Below are 22,697 nucleotides of genomic sequence, written 5' to 3'. Positions count from 1 at the left end.
CATTATCTAATGTATGTAAAGGACAGAGATAGCACTGTATGAAGCCGAAATTAGCCGATTATTTCTTTCAAAAGGTCGATGTGAAATAACTACTTCCAGCTAATGTATCCTAATTTGCTATTTGGGTCCAAAAGCAATTATCAAAGTTTGCGATAACAGTAATTGTGATTACTCCTCCTTCTCTTCGTTTGAATTAGACGACAATTTTGAACAAAATAGAATAAATTTTTAGGTTAAGTACCCCCAAAAGTTACATCTTCAAACCAATTAATGGATTATAATAATAAACCAAAAAATATATTTTAATTTATACGTAGCTGCAAAAATAACATCATCAAAGTATTTAATTAAATGACAAAACAAAAAAAAGTACATAGCATAAACTGTAAACTAAACGAAACTAAATAACTCATTCTATAGTTTATTATACCAATGATAAGTTATTCCGTTCGTGGTAACAGATAGTTGAAATGAAACTCATAAAAGCTCACGTTTATATTGTAGAACTTGTATAATATAGGGGAGTTATAAAAACTTTGCCAACACACGATCACCGATTAAGTTGCCGTTCCGAACTGCGCGGTTGCAATTGATATTTATTACGTACTAGGCACGCGGCAGCGGTGCTACGCTCTATTTGTAAATATATAGTCGTGTAACACGTAATTGTTATACCGGTCTCCTTAAAATGTCCAATAAAAACTGTTGTTTGGTGTTATTGAGTTTTACAATTGGAGCAAAGTTTAAGTTAAACAAAGTAATGGAAATCCATTTTACTGTTGAACAACTGAGGTTCAATGAACTTTTGACAATGAGCATTCCGAAATTTAACCTATTTATAACCAAATAACTAATCACAATTTTTTTTACATGTTTGAACACGCACAGACGTTTTAAGTATTTCGGTTTTGTTAAACTTAACTTATTTCCACTATTCATAAAAAATGAGGTCTGCAAACTTCGCAAACAAAGACGCTCCGAACATTGGCACCAACTGTCAACTCTTTAAAACTTGTATAAAAAAAACCAGCACTCGACATAGTTAAAAAAAAATTAAACTTTGTTTTTTTTTATTTAAGGCGTGTGCAACATATGTCAATAATATCAAAAAATAATAGTAAAGCTAGTAAAAATATACAAAAAAATGACGGTAGGAAGCATCGATATATTACCACTAGATAACGCATCACATACAAAAACCAAACACAAAAATGGCATCGACTAACTGATCTGACTACACCATCAAGTGGAGAAAAACGATGTATAATATAATAATTGTAACCTAAACTATGCCTTTTCCCCAAGCAATAAAGTGCAGTTTAGATTATTTTAACATTCACTTACGATTTTACGCCATGAATGACAGAAAAAGATAGTTTTTTACAATAATTTTTATTCCAAATTTAACCTTATCCCCTTAAAAATAAAGCAAAAATTTACACGCATAGCATTTTACTTACGCCCTTTTAAACTTACGATATTAAGACTTTACTGCTCCGAACAGAGTATTACGGAGTCGCACTTTATACTTTTTTTGTAAGAATATTTTGAGTAATTTATTTTTTATTATGTTTTTTTAATTCATATTCATTAAATTTTTTCAATTTTTTCAATTTAATTCCATATGATTAACAACAAATATTGTATAACTATAGATAATTATACCTGAGTTAGCTATATTGTACCTTGCACATCGGTGGGGAAAATAGATAAGAGCTTTTTAAATCACAAAAACATAATCCCCATCAAATTGTTTTATTTATTAAATTCATGTCAGATTCGGTAAAATGGTCTGCACAAACCACACTGGAGCAATTAGGTTTGAAATAATTGTTGCTTCTTTTTTCTTTTATTACTCTGTTATTAAATCTGTAAAAATGTAAAAACAAATTCCAGTTTACAGATTTCACTTCGCCGTCCATTGTACAGACGTCTGTTGCATTCGTATCTGATCTAGCGATACACGGGGTGTTCGAATCCCAGGCGGGTACCAATTTTTCTAATGAAATACGTACTTAACAAATATTCACAATTGACTTCCACGGTGAACGAATAACATCGTGTAATAAAAATCAAACCCGCAAAATAATTTGCGTAATTACTGGTTGTAGGACCTCTTGTGGGTCCGCACGAGTAGGTACCACCACCCCACCTATTTCTGCCGTGAAGCAGTAATGCATTTCGGTTTGAAGGGTGGGGCAGCCGTTGTAACTATACTTGAGACCTTAGAAGTTATATCTCAAGGTGGGTGGCGCAAATGCGCAAATGGCAACGTAAATACGCTGTAGATGTCTATGGGCTCCAGTATAACCACTTAGCTCCAGGTGGGCTGTGAGCTCGTCCACCCATCTAAGCAATAAAAAATAATAAAAAAATAAAAAATTATGTGACTCCACTACACTTGTTCTGAAATAGCCCTATTTCATCCTTGTCTTGCATGTAACCGTTATTATGTGTGCGAAAGAAATAACTGCGAAGCAAAATAATACGATTTAATTTCTTGAAGTACTAATTTGGTAAGAATAACTGATTTATTTCAAATATTTATCACTATCTGTTAATAAAAATTATAAAACTTACCAAAAATACTAAATTTCATGTTGTTTTCTCTTTATAAACGTGTTTTTTACATCTTTTTACAGCGCATTTTAGGATCGTTTCACTCGACGGTCGGCGTGACACTGACGGCAAAACAGTGCTTAATATGAATCTAAGCACAGTTTTGTTTGGTTACTTTTGACGCCTTTACGCGGGATCTAGTGGTAATATATCGATGGTAGGAAGCATAAACATTGTAGATGAGCGATTAGACCATAAAAGTTGTTTTAATTGTATTATATTTTTTATTGTACTAGCGACCCGCCCTCGCTTCGCTTCGGAAACTATAATTTATTATTGATTTCTCCACTATTTAATGGATGTTATTATACATATAAACCTTCCTCTTCAATTACTCTATGTATTAAAAAAAACCGCATCAAAATCCGTTGCGTAGTTTTAAAGATTTATGCATACATAGGGATATAGGGACAGAGAAAGCGACTTTGTTTTATACTATGTAGTGATACGTAATAGGCACGGGGGCTCTTAACGGAACGCACCTAATCATCGGCCTGAGTAATCGTACCTCAAACAACCTATCATAAACATGAATACTAAAGTATCTTGAAATACAATTTCATGCCAGTGCAGACGATAACTAGAACGTGAGCGTACGTGCTAATTACAACTCATTTAATAGCCCGTAATTCACCACGCCTTCTGTTCCCATGGCTGTCGTAAAAGGCGAGTAGGTGATTCATTGTTGGTAGAATTATCTAAGTATTATTACGCCTGTAAGAGTAACGCCATCTATCGCCGAATATCCGAATGAATATCGAAGGATCTAGTAGCATCTAGAACGCTCGAGAAGTACAACGCCATCTATTGTCAGATAGCAGAAACACACAATACTGGACTTTTGTGGAATATTCTCGATAATTTTTTGGGATGTCGTATCGACTATAAAAGCGTTGCAGAGATGAAATGCGGTCAGTCAGTAATCGGAGCTACTCGAAGCGAAACAGCGAACGGATCACCTGAAGCGAAGCGGAAGAAGTGAATTTTAAAGTGTTCTGTGAGTGCCCTAAGTGATAAATACAGTTTTAAGTTGTATTTTGGTGGAACATTTATTTATCCGGAACCCCAGCGCGTAACAATGTTATATCGCGCTTCTAACATACATTTGCTTCTTAGATCGATGAACAATCCCACGGCGGATCTGGTTCTAAATACTTAGCGAAGCCCATAGACACTTAACAACGTAAATTATGTAACACAATTTGAGACATTAATCTCAGTTCCATAGTAGGTACGACGGATGCCGTATCCTTCAAACCGGAATTATTGCTTGTTTCGCGACAGAAATAGACCTAGCCGTGCAGGCTCAAAAGATACCATACCACCTGGTTTTGTGAGCTCAAGCGGTTGAGTAACTCCAGCACGCTTCGTTGAGTAGCAACATCTCTGTTATTCCGCTTTGAAGAGGAACACCAGTTTTATTGGGCTAGTAGTATCATTGAGATCATGGCCTACTGGATTAAGTGATTACCGGAGCCCATAGAAATCACAAACATCAAAGTATAATAATAGATTAAGATGTGTAATTGTTTAACGTTTATATTCGTGCTATTTATAATATGCACCCGAGGGAATCCTTGAGGGACAAGTTTAAGGAAATCAAAATTCTAACTGTAGCGTCCCAATACATTTTTGAAAATTTATTGTACGTGCGTAAAAACATTGTGGAATCCCCCAGAGTCTGCGATTTGCATAATGTGAACACTAGGAACAAACATAGGCTTGCGTTGCCGGCGGCTCGAATTAAGAAAATAAGCAACTCTTTCAGGGGGCTGGGTGTACAACTTTTCAACAAGATCCCACAAAACGTTCAACTACTACCTGTTCATAGATTTAAGAAAACTGTCAAGGAACGTTTGTGCAACAAGGCATATTATAAAGTTAAGGATTTTTTACTAGATGGCACTACGTGGGAATGAGGCGTTCGCTCCTGGCCTTTTCATTTTTCATTATTATTATTATTTATTTGAATTGTATTTTTTTGACTTGTTTTTTCGTATACTGTAAATATGTTTTCTTGTTTAAAAAAAAAAGAAAATAGTTGAGAAAACACAAAAAAAAAAAGCCCGCTGAGTTTGTTTCGCCGGTTCTTCTCAGGACTGTGGCTTTTTTTGGAACCGGTGGTAGAGTTAACATTTTCTTTTACATTTTGACATTCAACAAGTGTGTTTTTGATGACATCCAAGTTGAAATAAATGATTTTGAATTTGAATTTGAATTTGAATATACTGCTCTGAGGAATTGTTCGAGATGATACCGTCATCTCGTTTTTACCATCGCACCGCCCGCCACCGGAGTAGAGTTCATCCATACTACCTGGAGCCACTGCGGTCATCCACAGTGCGTTTCCAGAGATCTTTTTTGCCACGTACCATCCGGCTAGGGAATGAGCTCCCCTCCACGGTGTTTCACGAGCGCTATGACATGTCCTTCTTCAAACGAGGCTTGTGGAGAGTATTAAGCGGTAGGCAGCGGCTTGGCTCTGCCCCTGGCATTGCTGAAGTCCATGGGCGACGATAACCACTCACCATCAGGTGGACCGTGCGCTCGTCTGCCTACAAGGCCAATAAAAAAAAACTGAGCGAAATGATTTCCGCACATTATAAATTAGATTAGTTTTCGTTATCGTGTTGTTTTGTTCTATAGTTGTAAGGAATATCGTGTACAAACTCAGCACATTTGTCTTGTTTAGTCGTGCGCACATGGCTTATGTTACAAGCTAGATTCCTTTACTTGTTATTTATTGTGTCCTTTAGCTTGTAATGTGTATTGTGTGCGTAGTAAATAAATAAATTAAATTAATAAAAACTAGCGACCCGCCCTCGCTTCGCTTCGGAAACATTAAAACACATATGAAACAAAAAAAAAAATTAAAAAAGTAGCCTATGTTCATCAGGGACAATGTCGGCTTCTAATGGAAAAAGAATTTTTCAAATCAGTCCAGTAGTTTCGGAGCCTATTCGAAACAAACAAACAAACAAACAAACAAATCTTTCCTCTTTATAATATTAGTATAGATAATGCCAGGTATAAACACTCGTCAACACAGTTATGATACAAACTAGTGACCTGCTTTCGCTTTGCTTCGGGGACTAAACTTTAGTATTGACAATAGATCGTCTTTTAAGCAAATCTGATATTTGCAGCACGCATTCTGTCAATGTTATATCAAACGCCATAAGGTTACATTACAAAATTTAATATGGTGATTAAGTTTTGATTACATTTTCTTCTTTTATTTTCTTAAGAACCTTCTCCTGACAATAACAAACACAATAAACAAAGAATTATCAGATATTATCAGATATTACATTACGCAGATTCATTTTTATATTAATTTTATATAAAAATTATAATATTGATAATTATTAATAATTAAGTATGTCGCGGCGCCTGACTCGTTTAGCACAGCAAGCTAGCGAAAACGTCATACCAGAACATTTACTACTACCGGCACCGCGCGCTGACAGCATTCAACAGCATTCCTAAGATACCTCACAATAATCATTATTGGCACAAGATCCTTCCGTTTCGAGAAAGGTCACATTCATTACATTCATCGACGTGCAATCAGAACCAAAGCTTTGTAAATTGTAATTAAAGCAAGTACCGAGAATTCAAAAGCAAAACAGATATACTGTGTTCCGGTCTGAAGGACAGGATAGCCGGTGTAACATACATAAGGCTGCCCATCCAGGCCAGGATAGGCAGCGCATCTGAGTCACTAATGTAGTTTGGATGTCTATGGCCGACGGTTATCATTTCCCATCAGATGAGCCGTAAGCTCGTCTGACTATCGAAAGCAATAAAAAAAAATATATATATATATATAATTATAGTTTTATTATAGAAGCAATAAAGCCACAGTGTCTCGCGTAGACAAAGTATATTATATAGATTTTAATGAAACACAAAATCGAACAACTCAACCAATCAAACTTCTATATTTTGTGACAATCCATCGCGCTGTTTCCACGAACAAGGTCGCTTTGTTGTCGTAATTTCGTTTGGTCGAGTTCACGCCGAACTGTTGACCGATGACCCACGTTTTAATTAAGCAATACTGACAATCCACGCGAATTCCCTTTACATTATTGAACGTAAAACATACTGCATAGAAAATCATATATACAAAGCCGAAATCTACTCATAAATTGTCTTCCGAACAATTAATTAAACAAATAACCAAAAATTTAAGTGAGATAAAACTATTTAAATGGTTTTCGTGGTGAATGCTTTTTGAGATCTGGTCTAATATTTATAGGTATGTACATATTTTCTTCAATAATCTTTGGCTTCAATAATGGTTTGGTATGTCTTGATAGACCACACATGTTCATAATAGTACAAAGCAACGTGTGTACCTGCTGTATTTTTTTCAGAATTGTTGATAAAATTGTAGACTGGAAGAAAACGCTTTTAGCAACAACGTTTTTAGCTTATTGTACAACTATCTTTCTCCTGTTCACTGTTTTTTAATGTTAGTTGTCTTTTGGTGTTCCATAATCTATATTCTTTATTCTCTTTTTCTTTCTTTTTCGCTTTCTCTCTCTCTCTCTCTCTCTCTCTCAACTACAAATGTAAATAGCATTTTAAATAAAACAACCTTCAATTTCAAGGCTCTCTGACCAGAGTTTAACTACAATTACGTGCGTCCTTGCTTCACATAGCCCTTCAACATGATAAGGCTACATTTACGACTACTTTAAACTATATTAAAAGTTCATTAACTTGACGAAACCAGAAACACGCACGAAACAAAAAACATGAATATTTTAGCTAAAAATACTGTTTCCGATCGACCAGTTCAAACCAGACATTGTGGTACAAAAGTCACTAAGCACCACGCAACTTGTCCTGTGTTGAAAGCCAATGAAATCCCAAAATAAATTTCGTATTACTGCTTAAGTGAATAAGAAAAAAAATTGGTCAATTATCAAACGATCGACTAACCGCAAGATATTTTAATATTCTAAGTACCATTCAATCTTTTCCGAGGTATCATCATCTTCCTGAATCTTTCCCATTATTAGTGATCGAGGCTTTTTTTACTTATTGCCCTTGTAGGCAGACGAGCATACAACCCACCTGATGGTAAGTAGTTACCGTTGCCCATTGGCCTCAGCAATGCAAGGGGCAGAGCCAAGCCGCTGCCTACAAGTCATCTAGTCATAAGTTCATCCCGACTACATCCATATTATTATCATTATTTTTGCGGTTTCAATTTTTATTTCATGACTAGCTGACCCGAAAGACTTCGTAGTGCCTCAATCGATAAATAAAAGACCTAAACTATTGTATAAAATAGACTTAAAACAAACAAAAGGCATCCGTCCGACGGGGGATACGTCAAAGGAAAAACAAAATTGTTATTTTTATTTAATTCCGAGCATTTTCATATTTATCTACCTTTTAAACTCTCTCTGGACTTCCACAAATAATTCAAAACCAAAATTAGCCAAATCGGTCCAGCCGTTCTCGAGTTTTAGCGAGACTAACGAACGGCAATTAATTTTTGTATATCTAGATAGATATGTTGTGTTACAATTTTCCTTACATTATCATATGAATATACTTACATAAAATTTAAGTAATAATCTAAGGCTTTTCTCAATTTAAGCAATTTCAATATTAAATAGTTCAACTTAGATTACTTTAAGATTACTCTTCTGTCGGGCGTTCTGAGACGCACTCTTTTTTATACTAACACTGACACTTAGGACTGGTCCAACTTTGTAAGTCGCGTCACGATGCGAATGCTCGCGAATTTGGAAATTCCGAGCGCAATGACATGTCCTTCTTCAAACGAGGTTTGCGGAGAGTACTTAATGATAGGCAGCGGCTTGCCTCTGCCCCTTGCATTGCTGACGTCCATGGGTGACGGAAGCCACTCACAATCAGGTGAGCCATATGCTTGTCTGCCTACAAAGGCAATTTAAAATTTTTTTTTTTGTGACGAATTCATATATATCAGATTCGTTATTAAAGTAAGTGTTGTGCGTCATAGCAGTAAATCTTCTCCAAAATGATGTTTCTCAATAGTCATTCAAAACATTTAGTCACGTTAATCCAACTGTAGACTTACAAAGCCTAGCATAAACAGAGAATAATTCGCTTACATTACTTTTTCTTCGTTAAACAACATAGACGCGCACACCAAATTACACCTTACGTTTTTACACGTAAGATCCGTAGTCGTAAAACGAAGCTATTTTAACAAGCCAGTCAGCACGCAATTACCTACATTGCTATGCGTAGCTTTCTTTCTTTATTATCCGCTAGAATAATTAGAATGAGTCTTCACAGAATACATAATTTATATATTAATACGTGAAGCAAAAACTTTGTAGCCCTTTTTACGAAAATTGCGCGGACGGAGGAGTACGAAATTTCCCACACTTACAGAGAATATAGAGAAGAAGTGCACAATGCTACTATTTTTTTTAAATAGTGCATAAAAGATAAATTAAATCAATAAAGAAAACATTATACACACTACATACCACGTATTTGACGCACACACGCATGCATACTATTTATTGTCAAACTTTTGTTCTTAACGTCTGTGGTCAAATTGAGAATAGATTAAATATTGTTTGTCTTTATTAATATTTTTTATAGTGTAGCCTTGGCGAAATTTATGATTATAGAAGTATAAAATACAATCATAATAGTGTACAAACTTACAATTCCAATTATTTATAGTCAAATTTCGACTACTGCGGGACCTCTAGTTATAAATTAATATGTGAAGCAAAAACTTTGGATCCCTTTTTAAGAAAATTGCGCAGACGGAGGAGTACGAAATTTCCCACACTTATAGAGAATATAGAGAAGTAGTGCAGAATTTTTATCTTTTCTTCAAATTATGCATAAATAATACATTAAATTAATAAAGGAAACATTACACACACTACCATGTATTTGAGACACACACACGCATTTAAACTCTTTTGTTTATTATTAATCTGTGGTCAAATTGAGAACAGATTAATATTGTTTGTCTTTAATATTACTTTTCTAGCCTTGGCGAAATCTGTGATTGTAAATTATAGTCAAATTTAGACCACTACAATTACAATACGCTATGAACGCACTATGTATGTTATATTACAGAATATAAATTTATAGGCGTATGCTAATATTTTGCATAACATTTCGTCGTCTAGTTTAGATAAATATCTCAATTGCTTTAGATACTGTTATAAAAACAAACATATTTTAATCTAATAGAGAAGAGTTTTGTACCGGCCAGTGCCAAAAAAAAAAAATTGCTATTCTAAGTATCAGATGTTTCACTAAGTGAAAACTTCGGAACAGCGACGCTGTATAGGGATCACTTAATCCCCCTTACGCGACTGCAGAGATTTACCAAGCTACTTTTGACGTAGCTAGTTGGAGAGTGTGTTTTACGACATTCTACAGTGACCTTTAAATAATAACCTACCTACCCTCTTAGGACCAGTATTGAAGTTGGTTAACAGTGGTTTTTTTTTGCTTTAATATATGGAGGAACACACCTAGTATTTTTTTTATTGCTTAGATGGCTGGACGAGCTCACGGCTCACCTGCAATAGACATCTACAACGTAAATGCTACCACCCATCTTGAGACATGATTTCTAAGGTCTCATTTGTAACAATACCTGCTGTCCTACCCTTCAAACCGAAACGCATTACTTCTTCACGGCAGAAATATGTAGGGTGGTGGTTCCTACTCATGCGGACTCACAAGACGTCCTACCACCAGTAATAGACCACCAGTAACAGTAATATTAAGCGGCTATCGGAGCCAATAGACTTTTTCATGAGTTTTAAGTCTCAGTTTTATAGTACAACGGCTGCCCCATTCCAAGCTGGAACATAATACGGCTTCACGGTAGAAATAAGCAAGCTGTAGGGGACGGTTTCTTGCTTATATTTTGGGTTTTGAGGAAGATTTTACAATTAAAAAAAAATTAGGATGCACATCTCGTCGCTGTCAGTTTATTGACAACCATAGATAAAACAAAGAGAAACTTATAAAAATACATATGTCAGTTGTGGCTTTGCAATTTTTTACGGGCGTTCCGAACACAGGCTGGTAGTACCTAAATATGTGGACTCACACGACGACCTAACATCAGTAAGAGTTAGGACCCATATACACGGTAACATCAATGCTGCCTTCTATTGTCTCACCTTTCAAACCGGGGTGAGTGATTGATCCGCAGAAACCGTCAGGGTGCTGATGGCTATGAGTTCAGCATCAGAAAGAGATAATGTTTTCATTTGCGATCATTTAATAACGTTGGTGACAATTATGCGACTATGCAATAACAATTATTCGACTATGCAACCAGCTTTTCGGCATATGGTCAGATGATATGATAGACTACCTGGGATCAGCGTTGTCGGCCACTTTGAAGCATGAGGTCACACAGGTGTCTCAACTGCAATTGTTACATGACGAAACAATCATGGCTGAATACAAATTATGTACAAATGTTGGATTTTTTCCGTGTAGGTACAGGATGAAAACGTTTGCAAAGTCAAAATGCAAATGCAAATAATTCCGTTTAACCCAGATATGTAAGCCCAGTGAGCCTTCGATTACATTCGACCTATTTACATTCTCTTCCTGAAATAAACCAAAAAATATATATATACTTACGGTTCATATCATAAATTTACGTGAAACATTTGAAAAATTCATCGCACATATAATATTTTCTCACGATATTTGACGAAAAATAAATCTTTCACCTCCCGCAAACGATTAAAACTACAAATCAATTAACACTGCCCGAGCACTTTTAATTATCCTTTAAAATTAACGTTTGTATTCTCATTAGATTTATCTAATAGATTTATAATACAAAACCTGGATTTTTCATAGAGAATTTCAATGTTTTAATGACAAAAGAATTTCGTAGCGCCAGCCGTAGACCCGGCTGCTACGAGGCTTCACTACGTACTGACGTAGCGAACAGCTACGAACCGTTTGGAGGGAAAAAATTGGATATGCGCATCGTGTGGTACACAGAAGCCGACACAATCCATTGACATGTTAGCTGTCTTATATTTTTCCTTCCTTTAAATCCAAAGAGTCCAAATCCAAATCCAAATCTTAGCTAATTAGACAAAAGTACTTAACGGTAGGCACCGGCTTGGCTCTGCCCCTGGCATTGCTGAAGTCCATGGGCGACGGTAACCACTCACCATCAGGTCGTGCCGTACGCTCGTCTGCCTGCACGGGCAATAAAAAATAAAAAAGTTAAAGAATAAAATTTGAACTATTTAAAAGTCAACTTGACCATCTTTCACGGTTTATAAAAAAGTATCTCTGATGTTTTAATTTTGTAATTACAAAGCCCCATTTATCGAATTAGCTTATGTTCTTATTTTTTACACGAATAAAATGAAATTTTCTCAGAAAAGCAGTGTGACTGACTCTCCATCCAATAAATTAATTTATTCGTAATAAATCATTTTTATCAGATGCTGCGTGAAGTAAAAACCGCATTCCCGATCCAGCGGACAGAATGGAAAGCAGTCGACGTCGCCCAAAACACGTCATTTCGGATCCTCCCGATCCACTAACGGTGCTTTTAGGTACCTCAAGCAGCGGTCATCGTTCTCGTCGAACCCGTCGCTTGCGACGAAAGGCTCGACGAGTAAATTAACCCTCAGACACAGCCCACTAAGTTTCTTGCTGGATCTTCTCAGTGGGTCGCGTTTCCGATCCGGTGGAAGATTCTGCGAAGCACGGCTCTTGCTAGGGTTCATGTTAGCATCGTCGCGTCATCTCGGATCCTCCCGATCCACTAACGGTGCTTTTAAGTACCTCAAGCACCGGTCACCGTTCTCGTCGAACACGTCGCTTGCGACGAAGGGCTCTAAGAGTAAATTAACCCACAGACACAGCCCACTGAGTTTCTTGCCGGATCTTCTCAGTGGGTCGCGTTCCCGATCTGGTGGTAGATTCTGCGAAGCACGGCTCTTGCTAGGGTTCGTGTTAGCAACGTCGTCAGATTTGAGCCCCATGAGCTCACCTACTATTTAAGGTTACGCTGAAATAGCCTCTCAAGGCTATCAACTTAGGTAGGAAAACCAAATAAAAATACTTTAAACATTCGATCATTATAATTGAATTCAAATTTTTGTTGTGACTGTTTCACCAAAAACACCAGTCAAATATACATAACAATATACAATTTAAGTCGTTTTTATTCAAACACTCAAAGCTATTTCCATCCGTTCATACTATCTAAGTATTTAGATATAAATTTGGCCACAATAGCCATTGGTCTCTTCTGCCACTGCAACAAAGTACCCTTCTCGGTGCTTACCTGGAAATACGAAACACTTAATTGTATTATTAAAATAAATAATAGTTTAAAAAAACTAACAAAATACGCTTTTATAGAAAATCCAACTAAAAAATAGAAAATAAATTTGAATTAAAAGTAGTGTAAGAAAAAATTATTTTATTGTAACGCAGGGTGTTGGTACCTACCCTTGCGGACTCACAAGAGGTCCTACTACCAGTAAAGCACCAGTTCTGCCTCTACAGAAACGATTAAAATCGTGCTATGCGTATGCAAAAAAAATATGTTAAATTGTTCAAAATAAAAAATAAAAATGTCAAAACGTTCAGAAAGATATAAAACATATTTCTAGATACCTAATGTTGTTTGTTAGTAATTTTATTTTCCACATAATATACTTAAAGTAATTTTATGACGAATTGCGATGTCTTTTCACAAAAAGATTTTGTTGCACTTGAAAGATGGGAAATTTATCTTTCCAATTTCCTATACTACATTATTAAAACAATTGTTTAAATACTCAGTATGTATACATAAAAAAAATTAATTCGGCGAAGTCGTCGTGGCCTAAAAGATAAGACGTCCGGTGCATTCGTGTGTAGCGATGCACCGGTGTTCGAATCCCGCAGGCGGGTACCAATTTTTCTAATGAAATACGTACTCAACAAATGTTCACGATTGACTTCCACGGTGAAGGAATAACATCGTGTAATAAAAATCAAACCCGCAAAATTATAATTTGCGTAATCACTGGTGGTAGGACCTCTTGGGAGTCCGCACGGGTAGGTACCACCACCCCGCCTATTTCCGCTGTGAAGCAGCAATGCGTTTCGGTTCGAAGGGTGGGGTAGCCGTTGTGACTATACTGAGACCTTAGAACTTATATCTCATGGTGGGTGGCACATTTACGTTGTAGATGTCTATGGGCTCCAGTAACCACTTAACACCAGGTGGGCTGTGAGCTCGTCCACCCATGTAAGCAATAAAAAAAAAAAAAAGTTGATTACTTAATGATCAATTTCTTAAATTGAGTACAGCGCCATCTATTATTAAAGGACCGAACCTGATCTCCTTCAAGTCTGTTTATTAGAGTAACACAAACGATCGCCCCTCGTATGCCGGCTTCTTTTGTTAACGCCGCAAAAGCGGGCGCCTCCATCTCTATATTCCTCACACCCATTTCTGATAATTTCTCAAGGAATTCCAGCTTGTCCTCTTCTGTGTGATCACAGAAAGGTCCATCCAAACGGGCTTGACCTGTGGGTAAATGAAACAAAAATATCTATGAAATAATAATTAAAAGCGTTTTAACGGCTCAATTTCGCGTATTTTATTAATAATGCGTGCGCGTTATTTATTACGAGATATTACAAGCATTCAGTTCTTGAATGAACTTCTGTCTCTCTCTCTCTCTGTCTTAGATAAGGATCTGGCTGTGTACCTTATGTTGTTCTTGTGCATGGGCAAAAATAGCAACTTGCTAACCACTTGTTGTCTCTCTTCCACGCCTACGCTTTCAAGGCTAACAAAATAAACCGCAATGTTCTTCATTTGATATATATTTTTAAACTACTCCCGCCTTTTGAAAATTTTTGGAATATTAGATTTCGTAGAAGAACATGTACATTTTTTGTATCTGAGATTAAGATTTGTATAAAATAAAAAAGGATTATTCTTTCTAAAGAAACATTTGTATCTACACGTAATTTAATTCCATTCATTCAATCATTCGTTCATCTACATCTTTGTATTTGGTGTAGTAAAATAAAACCATATCGAGTACTGTCAATTTTAATTAAAATCTTATCTATACTAATATTATAAAGAGGAAAGATTTGTTTGTTTGTATTCAATAGGTTCCGAAACTACTGAACCGATTTGAAAAATTCTTTTACTATTTGGAAGCTACACTATTTCCGAGTAACATAGGCGATAGGTACTTAGTCTGGCCATAAATATTGTTACAATTAAAAATAAACAAAATATTACATTTGAATTTGGAATCTGTCATTTTTATATGATTGCTCATTGAGTTTTCTCCTTTTGGCGCCAATACATTGTACAATATTTTGCGATATTAAAATGGAGTGGGGTGATAAAGAGAACCGAATCGCTGTGATTGCATTACACAAAGTAGGTATGGAGCCAAATGCAATTTTTAAAACTCTCCATACGCTTGGTATTAGTAAAATGTTTGTATACTGGGCTATTAATAGGTGCAATCCTCTGTTTGTGGCAGAAAAAGATCTGGCCATCCACGTAGTGTTCGTACGAAAAAGGTAGTCAAAGCAGTAAGGGAAAGAATTCGAAGAAATCCTGTCCGAAAGCAAAAGATTTTATCTCGGGAGATGAGGATAGCACCTAGAACCATGTCGCGTATTTTAAAAGATGACTTGCGGATGATCAATTTTTTACAATTGAGCAACATTTTAACAAACAAAATGACCGTATTTACGCTCAAAGCTCTAAGGAAGCTTCCCAATAAGTCGACAGAGTGCAACGTGGGTACTATCCGACTTCAGTGATGGTTTGGTGGGGTATTAGCTATGAAGGAGTGACTGAGCCATACTTTTGTGAAAAAGGTATCAAAACATCGGCACAAGTGTATCAAGATACCATTCTTGAGAAGGTAGTGAAGCCCCTTAACAACACCATGTTCAATAATCAAGAATGGTCCTTCCAGCAAGACTCGGCGCCTCTAGTCCCGATCTTAATCCGCTGGATTATGATTTATGGTCAGTTTTAGAGAGTACGGCTTGCTCTAAGCGCCATGATAATTTGGAGTCCCTAAAACAATCCGTACGATTGGCAGTGAAAAATTTTCCCATGGAAAGAGTGCGTGCTTCTATTGATAACTGGCTTCAACGTTTAAAGGACTGTATTGCAGCCAATGGAGACCACTTCGAATAAGCTTTGTATACTTTAAATTGTTTTATATTTATGTATTAAACTAACACACTATAAAAGTAATAAATGTTATTTGCAATATAATTTGTTTTTCCTTTGTCTCAGTATTTATGGCAAGACTAGGTAATATATATTTTTTAATTACTAAAACTCCAATAATGTAACGCAAGGTGTTAAAAAATTACCTAAAATATTCTTTACATCGCGTGCCCTGCGAAAACTATTGATGATAGAATAAAATAATGTACCACGACTTTGTACAGAACACATTATTATTTACAAAAACTAACTATTATAGTTACACCGCAATAAGTGTTCTTTTATTTAAAAAAAAACAAAATAACGTCAAATATCGTTAAAAATTTTTTTAAAGACCCGATCGAAACCGGACCGTGGCGCTTGTTAATTTTTTTTTTTTTTTTTTTATTGCTTAGATGGGTGGACGAGCTCACAGCCCACCTGGTGTTAAGTGGTTACTGGAGCCCATAGACATCTACAACGTAAATGCGCCACCCACCTCGAGATATAAGTTCTAAGGTCTCAGTATAGTTACAACGGCTGCCCCACCCTTCAAACCGAAACGCATTACTGCTTCACGGCGGAAATAGGCAGGGTGGTGGTACCTACCCGTGCAGACTCCCAAGAGGTCCTACCACCAGTGATTACGCAAATTATAATTTTGCGGGTTTGATTTTTATTACACGATGTTATTCCTTCACCGTGGAAGTCAATCGTGAACATTAAAATTTGTTGAGTACGTATTTCATTAGAAAAATTGGTACCCGCCTGCGGGATTCGAACACCATAATAATAAATTTACTACCAACACAAGCTTACCTCTGTAAAAATCATCGGCGCCCATCGTGCCTCCGAGATATGTTTGAAACTCATCCTCCTCAGATGCCATAGAATATATTTCCTGACTCAATCTTTTATCTAAAATAGCGGGTAGCTTTAATGATCGACCCATAACCGGCTGGAAAGATAAACGAAACGTCTCAAGGAAATACAAAGAGTACTGCTAAGTTAAATTGAAGATTACGCATTCTGCTACAATTCAATTAAATAAATACAGTTACCTTATAATGTAGCACTTAGAAAATTGTTATATTTTTATTAAGCTCTTGTTTCGAATTTCAACTTAATTACAATTATAATTGAAACGATAAAGATGTTGTCTTGAATGTTCAATCAATGTAATTGTCTGTGATTCATTAGTGAACATAATATATTGTTTTTTTTCTCTGATATTGTTCATGTGCATCAGAAACTGCAACCACTTGCACCGTGACGCGACCTAAGCTTTATTTTTATTTTTTTATTGCTTAGATGGGTAGACGAGCTCACAGCCCACCTGGTGTTAAGCGGTTACTGTAGCCCATAGACATCTACAACGTAAATGCGCCACCCACCTCGAGATATAAGTTCTAAGGTCTCAGTATAGTTACAACGGCTACCCGCACCCTTCGAACCGAAACGCATTACTGCTTCACGGCAGAAATAGGCGGGGTGATAGTACCTATCCGCGCGGACTCACTAGAGGTCCTACCACTAATAATTACGCAAATTAAAATTTGCGGGTTTGATTTTTATTACACGATGTTATCTTCACCGTGGGAGTCAATCGTGAACATTTGTTGAGTACGTATTTCATTAGAAAAAAAAATTGGTACCCGCCTGCGGGACTCGAACACCGGTGCATCGCTCGACACGAATGCACCGGACGTCTTATCCTTTAGGCCACGACGACGGCCTTTCTTCTATGACAACAAAAAGTTTATCCTCACAATATCGTAACTCTTCTCCAAATATCCGTTGAGGCCCCAGCTCGATACAACGACGGAACCTGGTGGTATACCGAGCCCCCCCGACGTGCCAATTCTGAACACTATAGGGTCGACAGCCTTGGCGTAATGCAGCAGCTTAATGATCTCTTGTAGGGCCGTTGTCATCGACGGTATACCGATCCCGTGCTGAAAATAAGAATAATACTCAAAATCGAATTTCCTTGGGCATTATTCAGTACAGATACGTTAGAGATAGAGACAGATAATTGTTTATAACGAATTATCAACTCCTTTATTCATAACTAGCTGACCCGGCAGACTTCGTAATGCCTCAATCGATAAATAAAAGACCTAAACTTTTGTATAAAATAAACTTAAAACAAACAAAAGGAATCCGTTCGACGGAGGACACATCAAAGGGAAAACAAAATTGTTATTTTTATTCAGTTCCGAGCATTTTCATATTTATCTACCTTTTAAACCTTCTCTGGATTAACACAAATAATTTAAGACCAAAAATAGCTAAATTGGTGCAGCCGTTCTCGAGTTTTAGCGAGATTAACGAACAGCAATAATTTTTTGTATATCTAGATAGATATGTTATATTACAATTTTCCTTGCATTATCATATGAATATACATAAAACTTAAGCAATAACATAAACTTTTCTCAAGTTAAACAATTTCAATAGTTCAACTTAGATTAGGTACTTTAAGTTATCACTTCTGTCGGGCGTTCTGAGACGCACTCTTTTTTATACTTACACTGACACTTAGGACTGGTCCAACTTTGTAAGTCGCGTAACGATGCGAATGCTTCGTAAGGTTAACCAATTTCATGTTTTTTCCATGGAAAACATTAAATGAAACAAATTCCGCGAATTCTCTCATTCTATGCTTTGTGCCGCCTATACATACGAACTGTAAGGAGAAAAAAAACAACAAAATATTTAAATAACACACAAGTGACTACAGAAATAACTGTTTATGTCGCCAACCCATTCGAAAAATACTAAATTGTGTATTTTCATGTGTATTTATATATTACTAGCGACCCGCCCTCGCTTCGCTTCGGAAACATTAAAACACACATGAAACCAAAAAAAAAAAAGTAGCCTATGTTCATCAGGGACAATGTCGACTTCTAATGGAAAAAGAATTTTTCAAATCGGTCCAGTAGTTTCGGAGCCTATTCGAAACAAACAAACAAATCTTTCCAAAACAATTAGTATAGATTACTTTTTTTCTTCTCAGTCGTGTCACTCTTGACAGAGTGGTCGTGATCGTCATGTAGTGTTGGAAGGGACAGACTTGATGCGTCTCACGATGTCGCGCCATCTCCTCTTGTACTTTACATGCATATTATATTGTATGTAATTATGTGTATATATGTATTTTACTATTTTATACATAGGTATATTAAATTATAGTATGTTTATTTATGCATACAAAGTCATATGTAATCTATATAAGTACCTATATTTAACATTATGTGTATTCTATAATACTGAGATGTTATTTTAAGGATGATTTTTGTTTTGAGTTTGTTCTTTTTTTTTGTTTTGTTGTTATTGTTTGTTATTTTGTTAATGCACCTACCATGCATTATCTCTGCACCACCCTATGGTCGAATGGAAGAGAATGCCCATGGCATTAAGTCGGCCTGTGTACATGTTTTGTTTTGTGCATAAAGTATAAATAAATAAATAAAAATCGAAGTGAAAGGCTATCCAAAGATGCTGGGATTGAATCTATTCCTAAGATACCTAATAAACTAAAATTTACATTAAAAAGAAAAGGAAAGTTATGCAGTTATGCTTTGCAATCCAGGAGCTTAGCAGGCTACCGGCTACAAGGCAGCTAAAGAGTTAAGGCATGTGCCATTTTTCAACACAATCGGACATCTTGAAAACGATAAAGATGACGTTCAAAGATTGCATTGCACAGGTACGTATCAGACTAAAGAAACATCGTGTAATAAAATTATAATTCAAACCGCAAAATTATAATTTACCTAATTTCTGGTGGTAGGACTCGTTTTGTGAGCCCGCACGGGTAGGTACCACCACCCTGCCTATTTCTGCCGTGAAGCAGTAATGCGTTTCGGTTTGAAGGGCGAGGCAGCCGTCATACTGTTAAAACTGTGACCTTAGAACTCATGTCTCAAAGTAGGTGGTAGAATTTACGTTGTAGATGTCTATGGGCTTCGGTAGCCACTCAACATCAGGTGGGCCGTGAGCTCGTCCACCCATCTCAGCAATAAAAAAGCGTGTTAAAAAAACAAAGCATTCTTTATACTACCTTGACATCACCGAACAAAGCGGGCAGATCGTAATTTTTCGTATCCAAGCCCAAATGATACAATACATCGGATTCCAACTTATCCAAGTTCTTATTTGGCAAGCGGATGGTACCATCTTCGTTTCTGTGAATGAGAAGGTGGTACGTGCTTTATAGAGAACTTTAGGTTCTAATTTAATTCGTGTTGTTACGCCGATAAGGGCCGATAACGCCATCTATCGCGGAATAGCCGAAACGAATATCAAAGGAACTTTGAGAAAGCTCGAGAAGCACAACGCCATCTATTGTCAGATAGCGGGAACACACATCGAAGCTACTCGACTTGCCCAAAATGTTCTCGATAAATCTAGGAATGTCGTCTCGACTATAAAAGCGTTGCAGAGATTGCACAAGGTTAATTGGATCTACTCAAAGCGAAACAGCGAACGGATCGCCTGAAGCGAAGCGGAAGAAGTGAATTAAGAATTTTAAAGTGTTCTGTGAGTGTTCTAAGTGATAATACAGTTTTAATTCGCACTTCAGTAGAATTCTTTATTCATCCCGAACCCCAGCGCGTAACAATATTTCTATCTAGCTAAAGTAGATAGCCTAACGTATAATCTGACGCTATGCAGGTACTGGTGCACGAAGACAACTGAACGAACATGCAGTTTCAAAGCATCAGACGCCAAATTGAAGACTCAGTCAAATTAATACAAAGACTTATAGTACATTTTGAGCCGAAATACGTAATTGCTTTTTTTGTTGCTTCAATTATTGGACGAACTCACGGCCAACCTCGTATTTGATTGTTACCGGAGCTCATAGACATCGACAACATAAATGCAGCTTGAGACGTGACTTCTAAAGTCCCAGATTCACAGTCATAGTACAACGTCTGCAACACTGCGCCGTGACGGAAGAAGAGTTCTCGTTCTTTCGATCCACCACCTTCTTTCACGAGGTGGTGGACTCGCAGAAGTCGAATATCATTTGCCAGGACACGTCACTCCCAAGCATCGTAGCTACGACGGTCGGCAGTAAGTCCGGACCTATGTTCGTGACGAGGACGCGGCGCTGGTTCGCGAAAGCGATACATACAGACACTGTAGTGGTGGCATTTTGGCGACGGCTAACTCGGGCGACAGCCGAGACAGTCAGCACATGCCCTAACTGAAGTCGTCGTGGCCTAAAGGATAAGACGTCAGATCCGGTGCATTAATATCTAGCTATGCACCGGTGTTCGAATCCCGCAGGCGGGTACGAATTTTTCTAATCAAATATAATGTACCTACTTAACAAATGTTCACGATTGACTTCCACGGTGAACGAATATAATATCGTGTATAAAAATCAAACCCGCAAAATTATAATTTGCGTAATTACCGGTGGTAGGACCTCTTGTGATTCTGAGTCCGCGCGGGTAGGTACCACCACCCTGCCTATTTCTGCCGTGAAGCAGTAATGCGTTTCGGTTTGAAGGGTGGGACAGTCGTTGTAACTATACTGAGATCTTAGAACTTATATCTCAAGGTGGGTGGAGCTTTTACGCTGTAGATGTCTATGGGATCCAGTAAACACTCAACACCAAGTGGCCTGTGAGTCCACCCATCTAAGTAATAAAAATAAAATAAAAACTCCTGTACAATGCTACCGGACACAGTACTGTCCGGTCAGCTTCTAATTACTTAAAATTAAATCTCACTTCGGGTATTCCTTTCCTGGGTGCGATGTCTCCCATACGGTAGCACAGTTGTCGTAATGCGGCTCCAAAGTGTTGCAATGAAGAACGTAATCACAATTACACTTCATTTTATTACTGAAAAAGAATGCAAGAAAACAATGTTGTGAAGAAAATAAATTTAATTTAATTGCCTTATCCAATTGTGCTCTGCGGTTTCACTCACGTATTATTTATGAATCAGAAAGACTAATAGGCTTCCTTCAAATGTTTAATCCAAGAGAAAATCTAAAATAATGTTATCGCTACTATAATAGGATATTTTCATAAATATCATTTCCTATTTAAAGCTTTTTGGTCAACACCCGCAGTCCGGTTTGACAGTTCGGGTGACAGACGTCAAAGTGGCAGCTATTGTCGTTACCAATCCAGAACCACTGAAGCATGATCTCCTTCCTCCTGATATTCCTCGCTCCATTGATCTCAAATCTCTTCTTTCCCTTGTCAACTCCCCTTTCGTTTATATTCTTAGTTCATTCATTAACCATAATAATATTAAGCTGTAGTTTGTCTGTGTTTTTAAGAACTAACCCCTGTATATAAATTGTGTGCATCTTATTTGTTTTAGGTAAATCAACAGAGATCCTGTCATCAAACATTCTTAGCTACTCACTTAATTCTTAGTGACTATCTGTGACCTTACTCGTTCACGAAGCCCGCTATAGAAAGCAAAGTATTATATACACTTGACATTGGCGAAATCTAAAAGGAAACGCCATAAACCTAAGAGATAGATAAATAGAAGTATGAAACCTACTTTTAAGACAGCGCAGCATTGCCGTGGTCACAGATAACACAATAAACACAGCTGTCATAGATATGGGTCATACACAAAACAAGGTAAAATTTTTGGAAAAAAAAACATCGTTCGTATTTTTACAAAATCAGTTTCATTTATTAGTTATTAATCATATTATCTAAAGTATAATATAAAACGAGATCGTTTTTCAGGTTTTGCTGAAATAGAGGGTTTTTAATTTTTTTCTTGACCACAGAAGGGACAGACTCGTACAGAAAAGAATCAAAATTTAAAAAAATACTTTTGTCAAAACAGT

The 22,697-nt window shown here is 36.8% G+C and overlaps 2 protein-coding genes across 5 annotated transcripts in view; both read right to left on the bottom strand.

Moving 5' to 3' along the window:
* Window positions 1-2,683, bottom strand: part of LOC101738650 (multiple C2 and transmembrane domain-containing protein) — a 133,072-nt gene extending 130,389 nt beyond the window's left edge. For both annotated transcript variants that reach the window (XM_062676790.1, XM_062676791.1), the window contains exon 1: window positions 2,581-2,683. The gene's annotated coding sequence lies outside the window, so the exon portion shown is untranslated. The remainder of the gene's footprint in view (window positions 1-2,580) is intronic.
* A 10,041-nt stretch (window positions 2,684-12,724) lies between these two features.
* On the bottom strand, window positions 12,725-22,466 carry LOC101744496 (uridine phosphorylase 1). Of its 3 annotated transcripts, none has more exons than XM_012697719.4 (8): window positions 22,400-22,466; window positions 21,607-21,720; window positions 19,923-20,046; window positions 18,387-18,542; window positions 17,623-17,808; window positions 16,673-16,811; window positions 13,992-14,185; window positions 12,725-12,949 (listed from the first exon to the last, which is right to left on the bottom strand). In XM_012697719.4, the coding sequence occupies exons 2-8, from the start codon at window positions 21,711-21,713 to the stop codon at window positions 12,845-12,847; spliced, it is 1,011 nt and encodes a 336-aa protein (XP_012553173.1). In that variant the 5' UTR covers window positions 21,714-21,720; window positions 22,400-22,466; the 3' UTR covers window positions 12,725-12,844. The 3 variants fall into 3 exon arrangements, with proteins under 3 accessions (XP_012553173.1, XP_012553172.2, XP_012553174.1); XM_012697718.4 differs by lacking the exon at window positions 22,400-22,466 and adding an exon at window positions 22,174-22,378; XM_012697720.4 differs by lacking the exon at window positions 22,400-22,466 and adding an exon at window positions 21,809-22,046.
* Window positions 22,467-22,697: the final 231 nt, after the last annotated feature.

The sequence above is a fragment of the Bombyx mori genome, chromosome 28 (assembly GCF_030269925.1).
Source record: "Bombyx mori chromosome 28, ASM3026992v2".
Classification (NCBI taxonomy): Eukaryota; Metazoa; Arthropoda; class Insecta; order Lepidoptera; family Bombycidae; genus Bombyx; species Bombyx mori.
The sequence above is the reverse complement of the archived record's forward strand: the minus strand, read 5'-3'. Positions and strand labels throughout refer to the sequence as shown.

Excerpts from the sequence above, each read along its gene's own strand:
- LOC101744496 (XM_012697718.4), bottom strand. The coding sequence starts at position 22,241 with ATGTTTGATGACAGGATCTCTGTTGATTTACCTAAAACAAATAAGATG. Across the intron at positions 21,721-22,173 it reads CACACAATTTATATACAGGG|TAATAAAATGAAGTGTAATT; the intron begins GTTAGTTCTTAA and ends ATTCTTTTTCAG. Across the intron at positions 14,186-16,672 it reads CGCCGATGATTTTTACAGAG|GTCAAGCCCGTTTGGATGGA; the intron begins GTAAGCTTGTGT and ends ATTTACCCACAG.